The sequence below is a fragment of the Phaethon lepturus genome, unplaced genomic scaffold (assembly GCF_000687285.1).
Source record: "Phaethon lepturus isolate BGI_N335 unplaced genomic scaffold, ASM68728v1 scaffold43352, whole genome shotgun sequence".
NCBI classification, from domain to species: Eukaryota; Metazoa; Chordata; class Aves; order Phaethontiformes; family Phaethontidae; genus Phaethon; species Phaethon lepturus.
The window spans coordinates 1-10,974 of record NW_010524885.1 but is presented as its reverse complement, the minus strand read 5'-3'; the positions used below and the strand labels follow the sequence as shown (position 1 = coordinate 10,974).

The 10,974-nt window shown below is 48.4% G+C and overlaps 1 protein-coding gene across 1 annotated transcript; it reads right to left on the bottom strand.

Annotated features, from left to right (window-relative positions):
* Positions 1 to 3,231: 3,231 nt before the first annotated feature.
* Positions 3,232 to 10,329, bottom strand: RPN1 (ribophorin I; the record flags this gene model as incomplete). Its single annotated transcript, XM_010282586.1, has 9 exons — positions 3,232 to 3,831; positions 4,886 to 5,131; positions 5,557 to 5,676; positions 5,876 to 6,014; positions 6,281 to 6,380; positions 6,712 to 6,904; positions 7,867 to 8,076; positions 8,592 to 8,898; positions 10,265 to 10,329. Coding segments are annotated over 9 exons (1,563 nt in total), but the record flags the coding sequence as incomplete, so codon positions are not given.
* Positions 10,330 to 10,974: the final 645 nt, after the last annotated feature.

Here is a 10,974-nt window from a genome sequence, read left to right as displayed (position 1 = left end):
TGAGCTGGGGAGCCGAAATCATGACTGCTCGCTTTCACCGACAAATCTTGCATTTGTGTGGTTTCCTTTTCCTTCTTCTACGTATACTTTTTTTCCTTCTCTCTTCATTTTTGTTCCCTTTGCTGCGGAGGCAAATTTCAGCCCTTACAACCTTTTGGTTCCAAACTATGCACAGAAGCAAAACTAATCACAGAGTCCCAGCAGGGCTCAGTTTTAATTACCGGTGAGATTTTAATCTGCTGGAGGGTCTTAAGTGCTCTGTTGATCTGAGCCTTCCTTCTCCTTTTCCTTCTGCTGCTCCACAATTATCCTGGAAGATGCCTCCCAGCTCCTCACAGCCTCCCCAGGCTATTTTTTCTGAACAAGATGACAAGTGAACTTTGAAGCAGCAGCTCCTTCCTAGGAAGCCCATCCTTAGCAAGCACCTTGGGACATGCATCTGGCAAGGGGCTGCTTCTCTGCTTGTCACTGGGGTCTGAGCAGGGAGACCATTTTGAAACCTCCTTGGATGCATCGACAATTTGTAAAACCCAGCCACAAGAAAGATTTTTGAATCAGACCCCCTCAAACCCTCAGAGCTGAAGGGAGCAGGAGGTGGGTAGCTGACTACCTCTCCAATCCAACAAAAATCCCCACCCCATGGATTGGGGGCTGCCCCCTTTAAATTCAACTGAGAGAAACAAGCTGCTGCCTTAATTGAGTCATTTGTTGTTATCAGGTGCTTGTTGCTGCAGCTCTCCTCTGGCTCCTGCAGACCCTGAGCTCCTGGTAGGTGCTGTGGTTTTTCTTCCTGCTTTTCTAGTTTATTCTTAGGAGTAAATTTGCAGGAATCCAGAAATTGCTCTGGTTTCTAGATAACTCTGCTTCTGTGTGTTTGTTGAAGGGGTTCCCCAATGTATGTGCTGCTGTGGGCTGTTGTTACAGGTTGTGGAGGCCCAGCTACTACTTTTGTGGGGCTTGGCAGGGAGGCTGCATGCTTTGGGGCATGGGGTGCCCCCTTGCTGTGGCTCCCCAGCAGCCCTGGGGTAGCTGGCACAGGGGAGTCAGTAGAAAGGCTGGGGACCCCTCTGGGGGATGAAGCTAACCTTGGGCAATGTCTCCATCCCATTTCATAACCCAGTTGAAACACAGTCAGAGCCTGTGTCCCTGGGGGTCTCCTGCCTCCCCCAAGGACACAGTCAGAGCCTGTGTCCCTGGGGGTCTCCTGCCTCCCCCAAGGTCCCCCACTGAGCCCCAGAGCGGGGATGTCCCTGGGACTGTTGCCCCAAATTGCCCCTTCCTGGTGTGTGAGCTGGCCCCAAAGGAGCAGCATTGGGGGCAGAATGGGCTCAGGGTGCATGGTGTGGGAGGCAGCAGCCACCCAGGGAGGGTGGCAGAAGGGAGGTGTGGGGAGAGAAGCAAAGCATCTCTTGCATTGGCTGTTTTATTCTCAGCCTCTGGAATTGGGGCAGCTCTCCTCAGGGACTGGAGGCCTTTTTTGTTGGGGCTGGCTGCATTCATCCTGCCTGTTTATAGCTGCTGTCTCTGCAGCTGTGGCTTCTATTATGAAGCAAGATCTGAAGCCACCCAGCAGCTATCAGGGCTGAGGTACGTGCTGGTCAAGCAGAACCCCTCAGGTTAAGGAGACACACACCATCAACCCCCAGGGGCTTTGATGCAATGGGCACAAGGAGCTCCACTGTACCCTCGGGAGTCTGGGCTGCCTGTGAAGCCAGGCAGAGGTGGGAAGTAGGGAAGGAAGCATGGTGTTGCCTTTCCTCTGCCAGGGGTAATGGAAAGTTAAGGGGGTCTATGGGATCAACAGTCTGATCCCTCTTCTCCTCCCTTGGACCTGCCTACGTTGCCCCAGGTCCAATAGGCAGCCGCTGTCTGGCTTTGGGTGCCCCCAGAGTGTTTTGGCCCAGTGGGTTAATGATGATTTATTTGATTTTAGCTGTTGGTCGTCCCCATTCTGGTCAGGCAGGACTCACGGTTTCAGGGCTCCCAACAGCACCTGTGCAGGGAGCAGAGAGGCAGGGCTTGCCCACTCCACTGCAGGGTGAGGTTTGTGGGCATGGAAGGGAGCTGGCATCTGGCAGACAATGTGGTGAGTGCCTGGGCTCAGGCCTGCAGCAAAACCTGCTGACTAACAAACCTGCTTTGGAAGTTGTGGGGCAAAGGGCTTTCCTACCACCTGCATCCTCTAAAAGAAAAATCATCCTAGGAGATGGCACGGACAACTTTTATCCAAGAAACTCCTCCAAGATAAGAGGGGTAGTAAAGGGCGAGGACAGTGTATCTGTGACCGACACCTTAGCCACATGGACCAGGGACAGAGGGACAGTGCCGGTGGCCTGGCAAGGGCTGGAAGGTGTCTAGCTACTTGCCCAGTTCCAGGCACAGGGCTTGCCGACAGCACCAGGCCACGGGGGCTGTGCTGGCCACAAGGCTCACGCGGAGCCAGTGCAGGAAGCATGGTACACCACCTCCCACCCCCAGCACAGATGCTTTTGGCGCTAGCATCCTCGGGGGCAGCCCAGATCGCCCTGTGCTGTAGCCATGTTCTTGCACAGTTTGTAAGCAGCCTCCCGCTTCTGCCGAGTCTGCTTTGCCCAGTGGAGGGCTGCATCCTGCTTAACTGCCCCTGCCCTGCAAAAACACCAATCCAGAGGTCAGGGCAGGGCAGCAGTGAGAAAGAGGGCAGAGCGACACACACCCCATTCTGCTCTTTTCTGGCCCTTTCTGCATTGGGATCTCAAAACTGCTTTGGTAAACAACTAAGCCACGTAACTGGAGTAGGGAAGACCTGTATAGCAGTCCCTCCAGCCAGCTCTGGGGTGTTTAGCAGTGCACTGAAGTAGAGAAGCATAGGAAATCATTTCTTATGAGACTGAAATTATCAGGGAATTGCATGCACACCCCAGGATATCCAGGTGTGAGCAAGGGCCTACTTGGGTAGCACAAGGGATGCAGGCACTGCCAGCACATGCAGGACAGCGCAGCACATGGCAAGAGGCTGGCAGGAGGGTTTGTGCTGTGTATTTTTTTCTCCCTGGGAGGGTGTAGGTGCATGCATGTCCCTAGGGAATAAGGACTTGGCTTTCTCCCCTGCCTGGGTCAGGGACTTTTGGGGTGGCAGAGTTTTGCCTTCAGGGTACACAGCTGACAGGAATGGTCAGGGCTGAAATCTGCTCCCCAGCACCTCTGCCTCCCCCCACCCCAGCACAACACATAAATGCAAGGCAGTGGTGGTTTTATTTCAAAGTAGAACAAAGGTATCTTTTATTCTTTCTGGAGTTGCAACATTCAGATTTGCCATGAGCGTGTCTGTGCTCAGACTGGCTGTTTGTGTGTGTTTAGTCAGGGCACATCTACACAGGGAAAACTGAAAGCAGGAAACTGTTTTATAACCTGGCCAAATCTCACCTCTGGTAAAGAAACCCTGTTACCCAGCCAAACAGCATGACGTCGTGGTCCCTTGCACAGCACATGTTGCTGAGCAGACAGGCTCTATAGAAAAATCTAAAACCAAAATGTACTTTCAGACATTTCACATCAACTTTTCCCCTAATTTTGCTGGGAAGGAGTTTTGGCTCAAAGTGTATCCATTCCCAGACCTCTCATCTCCCTTCATACCTCTCCCCTCCATGTGGTCACTAAACCAGAGAGTTACAGTGCATCGAGGATGTTGTCGATTTTGGTGACAAGGTCCTGGCGCTTGTTGGAATGCATCTTCTCATTCTCGATGTATGTGTCCTTCTTGAGCTTGCCAGCTACCAGCCGCTCAGCCTCAACTGCAGACTTCAGAACGAGCTCCTTGACTTGGCTGTCAAGCTTCTGGATCTCACTTACCTTATCGGGTGAGAAACAAAGGGAATATTAGAGGAGACAAAAACACATCCCTGCAGTGAAGCTGGAATAGAAGAGGTGGTAAAGCTGGAGCAAAAGATGCAGCCAGTGCTAAGCGGAAATGTCTCCAATCCCTGAATATTGCCTCCTGAGCCATCACCTCTCACTGGCATCAAAGTATGAGGAGTATCTCATGAATGGATAATTAAGCAGTGCAGATACAGGGGCTCTGAGGACCCAGGAGCCATACTGGCAGGAGACAGGTGCAATGACTGTTAAGGAGTGTTTAATGACAGATTTTGAAGGCTTCAAGCTAAATCACAACTATGACAGCTGGAGGCTGTGTCCCTACAGTTAATGTTAATGGTGTGTGAGAAGCAGGTCTGCAATGACAGCTACTCTTTGAGTTAGTAACAGATTAAGCAAGGTGGCTGTTGGCTGAATGGACCTTAGAGACTAAAGTGTCCCTCACTTGGGGTAAGTGGCTATTCCAGGTAAGTGTTGAAATACAGTGAAGGAAGGAAGGAAAGGAAAGTGGGTGAGTGCTCACTGTGCCATGGCTTTCAACATGGTGCAGCGAAATAGCCCCTGAGGAGCATCGTGTTACCAAAATTCTGTCAGCACCAAATTCACATGTGCAAGAGAAGAAGAGATGAGGGAGAAGATTTGGTTTGGCTGGTGTCACTAGTAAAGTCAGAACTGATAACATGTTGATAGTTTCCATTTATGCCTTACTGTTATTCCCATGAGCTCAATGAGAAGCATCAGGATTGTGTTACAAAAGATTAATCTATACTCACGCAGCTGGTCCAAGGGCTGTTTAAGAAACAGCACAAGCAGCTGTTTACCAGCAGCATTTACAGGGCTGCATAACCAAGATTACTGCAAAATGAACAAACTGATCTTCACACCCCCTAGCAGGGATCAAGCCATTTTCAGAGGAAAAAAAACCTCAAAACAGGCTGCAGAAATTAAACCCCAAATTAAAACTCACCTAGAATACTTGATAGAGGCAAGAATAGGAGAGATTAAAAAAAACTAAATTAAAATTTCTTACTTTATCACATAAGTCAGAGCCTTCTGTCTTCAGTTTAGACTGCAGAGAGGCTATTTCATTTGTCAGGGCCTTGTGCTCTGTCTCCAGACACTTTTTGCCACTGTTCAGGGTGGAGATGTCCCGTGACTGCTTGTACTTATTCACTGCTTCATCAAAGTGACGGTAAAGCCCAAGTCTCTTGTTCACCAGCGTAAGCACTTGCTCTGTGATGCAGGCAACCTTCATCCTAGCTTCAGCAGCTGGATCCTGCAAAAGGCCAGAAAGGAAGATCAAAGCAGTTGTATCTTTGATCTGCATCAAGACGTGCTTGCAATCTGCCACAGGACTGTTACAGAAGCTGCTCCCTTTGCAATTAAGTCAACTGACAGTAATTAGGTGAACGATACAAGTACTGACTAGGACAACCACCTTTCAGCACTCATTCTAGCCCAACAAATAGCTTAACAAAAAGTGAAAAAAACTGCAGAAGGAGAATTGCAGACATCACTGCTTCTCAGGGGGGATTCCTTTTTATCCAGAAGGCAAAACTCTGGTTAGCCTTAGCACACCGGTTCAAACCCTGGAGTATCAATACTCAGGTAGGAACATTCAGCAAGAATTACTGGTATGAAAAATCTCCAACCACCGAGTAAGACACTAATGCTTCCACAGGGGTCTTCATCATACAGCACCTTGGTGATGGAGAAATCCAGCCTCACGTAGACGATCACAGTGAAGAATAAGATGTAAAAGGCTCCAACCACCAACAGAGGTTCCTGTAGCATCAAGATTTTGTTGAAGGTGTAATGAACCTAGAAGAGAAGTTTGAACCACTGAGTGGTGACCCGTGTTACTATGGGAGAGAACCCCTCTCCTTGGGGAACAGCAGAACTGGCCATGCAGTCCAGCAAGTATTTATTTCCAGAACCCAATATGGGTGTTTTGACCGTGCTGCTGACTTCAGAGGGGGCACAACTGCTCAGGCAAACCACGCACAGAGGCCACACTCACCACAATGTCTTGTATGTGCTGCTCCACCAGGTTGCTCTTGTGTGCCACAATAACTGGACGTCCAAAAGTGTCCAGATATGTGTAGTGAAGTTCGTCTGAAGCACGATTGATTTCATAGGGGCTGTCCACATGGATATTCCTGTGGATAAAACCAGACAGTCCCGTATGACTCTAGTGTTAGAGATGATATAACCTAGGACTTGGCTGGCCAATCGCGGCCTCTAGCACAAGGCCAATTATGCAGTTTAAACAACACTCTAAAAGGAAGCAAAGCTATGTTCCAAGGTCTTCTCCACATGCACAGCTGTGGTTTTGTTTCACTGTCCTCAGGCCATTAGAGTAGGCTGGAGAATTGCCACGAACACAGCATTGTATGCAGGACAAGACAGGAGTAATGACGCTTACTTGGCACCTTCTGGCAGGACAATCTTGACAGTTAGAGAGTCCGTAACTTGCTCATCAAACACATGATCAACAAACCTCATTTTCAGGGCATACTGATCACCTAGGAGAGTGCAGACCAGAGGTTGGTTACAAGTCCTCAAAGAACACAGGGTAGCCTTGAAGCTCAGCTCCTAACAGAAGCAAGAGCAGAATTTGGATGGATACATTGTGCAGCAGAGGGCACTAGCTCACTCAAGTATGTTTTAACCAGATGTCTAAAAAACCTGAAGGAAGCAGAGAAAAGAGGGTGGATTTGCATATTCTAGAAATAATAGCTAGCAACTGTTGTTGCTAAGGTGCAGCATACCACAGCTTTGAATTCTTTACTGTACAGCAACCACCTTTAAACACAGAGCAGAAGGTTTCTTATTCCCTTTTCCTGTGCCACCCACCGAGATTGTAGAGGTATTCATAGCTTGGCAGGTTATAGCCGATGATGTAATGGGTTTTCCATCCCCCAAAAAGTGGGAAGCGGGGACGGATCTCCATCTCCACAGAGTCATCCAGGACAAGGAGGTGGCTGGTGGAGATGTTTCCAATTTCGTCTCTGTAATAGACGTCCTGAGCAGCAGCTGGGAGAATAGTCTGTATGGAGAGAAGCAACAGTCAGTGCATCGGCTAGGAGTTATTTCCAGTGAAACTGGCAAAACCAATAATGGCTGTTAAGCATCGAGAAACTTTGCTCCCACGTGAGAGATGACAAAATAGCCATTCATACACTGAGGGGTAAAATTGTGCTACTATAAGCAATCAGCCATAGAAGCGGCTACCAGCACTAAACTCACTTGGCCTCTAAAAGAATGTGCTTTCTCCAGCCCAGTTTCAAATATCCTAGACAGCAAGGAACCACATCATGCCCACCAGGACAGCTATTTCCATTTCATTCCAGCCCGCTGCCCTAGCTCAGTGAGCTTGCTGGCTTTACGCTCAGCAAAATGAAATTTCTGTTCGGTTGCACCACCATAGAGAATTACAACAATCAATCCGGGAGGCTTCAAGTAGCGAGAAAGGTTTTGGTTCAGATGAAAACACGTAATACTTTTCACATCTGGCTACCAGAGCCACAGCTTTAACTCTTGTTGAGTGCTTTGTGAGCAAGGAATGAATGGATGAGTTTCCATTAATTCTGTTTGACATGATGAGGATATGACAGAGAAGGCAACTTTGAAAATAAGAGGGTGGGGACAGAATGAATGGCCCTTGCACAGTAGAAAACAGAGCTGTCAGCACTGGGATTAAGGGTTTTAGAGGGTCCCTGAGATTGGAGGGGTGGGAGTGTGGAGAAACACTACGTGTCCTAGTATACGCAGTTTGTTTGGCCAACAGATGCAATAAAGCATATAACCTCCTAATTCTACCTCCAAAAGCCATTCCTATCTAGCACAAGCCTTCTCCGAAAATAGATCAGAGCTTTAATATTCCCTTATTACTTGGGTATGGTTACCAAAGAAAAGGAAACTGTATTTTTTTTTTTTTTCCCCCTCTGGGGATGTAAGGAAGGTGGAAGCCACAGTGCAAAAAAAAAAAATATCATGCAAAATGTTAACCTTAAAAGACTTGACAGAAGAGATCCCACTGTCTGGTTGTCTTTGGTAGTCATATCTGGAGAAAGGCCCTTTCAACACTGCTCCTGTATGCTTTAAATCAACTGTCTCTTCAACTGCAATGTTCCCCCAGTGGGACACCTCGATGACTCGGGTCATACTGGTGATGGTCAGGAATGGACTATTATTTTCATAGTGCACCTTCAGAGTGTCCTAACAAGGAGAAAAGATAATCTATTAGACCCAAAGTAAGAAGCAACCTCCCCTCACAATTATCTGTCTCTGTGTCCCACAGAGAAACCTCCCTGAGAGACTGCAAAGAGGTGAAGCTGGCTGCACAGGAAGGTTTGAGCCATCCCAGCCCAGTTCACACAGAGCACTGAGTACCTGGGGTGTACTCACAGGTCACAACCCGCACATCTGGCGGACCTGTAACAGTGAGGGGACTAGAGATGCAGTCTCCCCTGTTGCAAATACACTGCTGCCAGAACCATGCACAAACTGGCTTGGTTTGCGCTGTGGACACAAAGCAGCAGTCAGCAATCACATCTCGACTAGGAGCATCTTGATGGAGCACATGCTCCTAGCCTGCACACAAGCTAATGCAGGCTTGACCTGCAATTCTTACACCAAAGCCTCTGCTTCCCACTCTCCAGCCTCTAAGACATTGGTGCAATGTTTGCAAGATGCTCTCTGCAGAGCCACAACCTCTTTGCACAGAGATTTACCTGGCTGTATGGAGGGATGTCCTTGAAGGGACCATACTCAATCATATCTTCTGTACGGGAAGGGCTGCCCAGCTTGGTGTAACTTTCCACATTCCTAGAGGCCAGTTTGACCCGTGTCGTTTGGGTCTTGGTGAAGTATGGTGAGTAGAAATAGTGATTTCCTTCAAAGACCACAAACTGCTTCTCGCTTTGGGTGATGTGGGTGGGGTAGGGCTGCAGGACGTGTGTGAAAACCATTTCAACGGATACACGGACCTTGGCTCCTGGTGCCAAAGGTGACGGTAGCTTCACAGAGAAGAACTTTCCACTGGAAGGCGGAACAACAGGTAAGTCATGTCAGACCTCTCCTGAGAGAACAATCAGATCTAACCCCTGCAACATCCCCTGGGGATGGGAGCCCATATATCACATATATAGTGTGTGATTGGGCCCAGTATTTTATTTGCTCCTCCAAAGCATACAGATGTCTTCTCCCAGAGGGTGTGCTTACTCTGGACTAGGGAAGCAGGACAGGAGGCAGCACAGGGTGAACTACGTCCAGGCACAAGTACAGTCTTTGATTCACAAAGACATACGAGTTCCATACTGCAAGGGAAATAGTGACGTGCTCCCCTCCCTAGTTCTGCATTTATAAAGCATGCTTCAGCATGCTTTTTTCATTCTTCTCCAGATTACAAGAATCATTTGAATTAGAGGAAGCATGTGCAAATGTCCAGAAGACAAATCACAAACATTTTAAGCACCTGTTCCCACAAAGTCTGTTCATTCTCAGCTTTTTGCCCACAGGATCTGAAATTAAGGGCGTGCCAGAAAACAAGCATGGTTTTAGACTGAGGTACTATAGAAAGAGACGAGATTTCACCAAACCTGTAAGGATTCACTGGGTGAACCAAGATGATGACAGAAGGGAATAGACTTCAAATCATGCCTGGTGGCCCAAGAGCAAGATCACCTGAGGCCTCCAGCTATGTCAGAAACTCTGGTCCACCTTGGCAATTTAACTCCACAGCTACTGCCCTTTGAAACCCAGCAGCACCGTACTTCTGACCCACTTTACAAGCACCCTTTCTCAGCTCTCATGGCTCAGAAAGCACGTGCCTGTCCAGTCTTGCAGTGTATGCACAATATCCCAAGCTTGGCAGCACAAAGCCTCATGCAAAAGACTGCATCCTCTCCCCCTGCAGCAGGCAACAGCCCATGTTGGGCTGCAGTATCCAGCATGCTGTGGTATTCCACATCACAAAGAGCAGTGCTGTGAGGACACAGCCAAAGAGCACCTACAACCTCCCTGTAACCACCACTGTCAATCATTTGAGATCTCAAAAGGGAGCAATGGGCAAGAGCATGACCATAACTACAATGCTTCTCTTTTACCTGATGTCCCTTAATAAGAAACAGGGCATTAATTAAGGCACTGAGTACAAGAGACTAAACACAGCTGAGCCCCCTTGGGGCTCTTGGGGTGTAGGAGTTGGGCTGCTTGGCTGAACTGTGTTCCCTGGCTCTGTTGAATGCCAGGATGCAGCCTGAGTACAGAGTGGATCTTTTCATGAACAAAAGACTCCAGGATTTGAAGGTATGGGGAACTGGGGTAATATTTCTGCTCTGCTATGAGGATGATGGTGGAACCCCCATCACAACTGTAGGTACTGACCTTAGAGGGTGACACTCACCTTTTGCCCTTCACTTTAGTCTCTTTCACTTCCAAGGTGTTCTCCTCCTCTTCCTCACCCTTTACCTGTTCCAAAACAGACTGATCAGTGTGCTGCCGTTTAAAAGACTTAACATTTCCACGGCAAACTCCATACAGTTCCTACCTACTTTTTAGGTGGATGCACCCCAGAAAGTACAAGCTGATATACTTTATTTTTTTAAAAAAAAGCCCTTTTATAATTTTTTCATGAATGCAAACTGCTGTGTGGTCAGAGTACAAGAACAGATACTGGAGAATTCCAATGACTCTCTCAAGTTCCCCTCAGCCTGGTTCCCAAGCCAGCACAGTCACTGTTACTTGTACAAATGAGAATCTCAGTCAACTGCTTTTGTTACTTCTGTTATATGTTTTCTACAGTGGCTGGGGAGCGAGCAGGCCATGGGAATCTGACTTGGCCAGCCGGTGCAAATAATTCTAGGATTAGAATAGCCCTCTTGCACATAAATCCCGTCGAGTAAGAGGCTGGATGGGCTCTGCTCCCTGGCCTGTGCTAGCCGAGGATGCTCCACCTGAGGGGCTGCGGCTGCTCTCGTTACAGCAGTAACGACGTTAGTTAGCATCTCTCTCGCTTCCTAGACCTTACCACCTCAGCCTTCCACCCCGCTATGTCCCGTGTAACGACAGAAATCCTTAGCTCCATCATTTACAAGGCAGTGGAAGCGCTGGAGG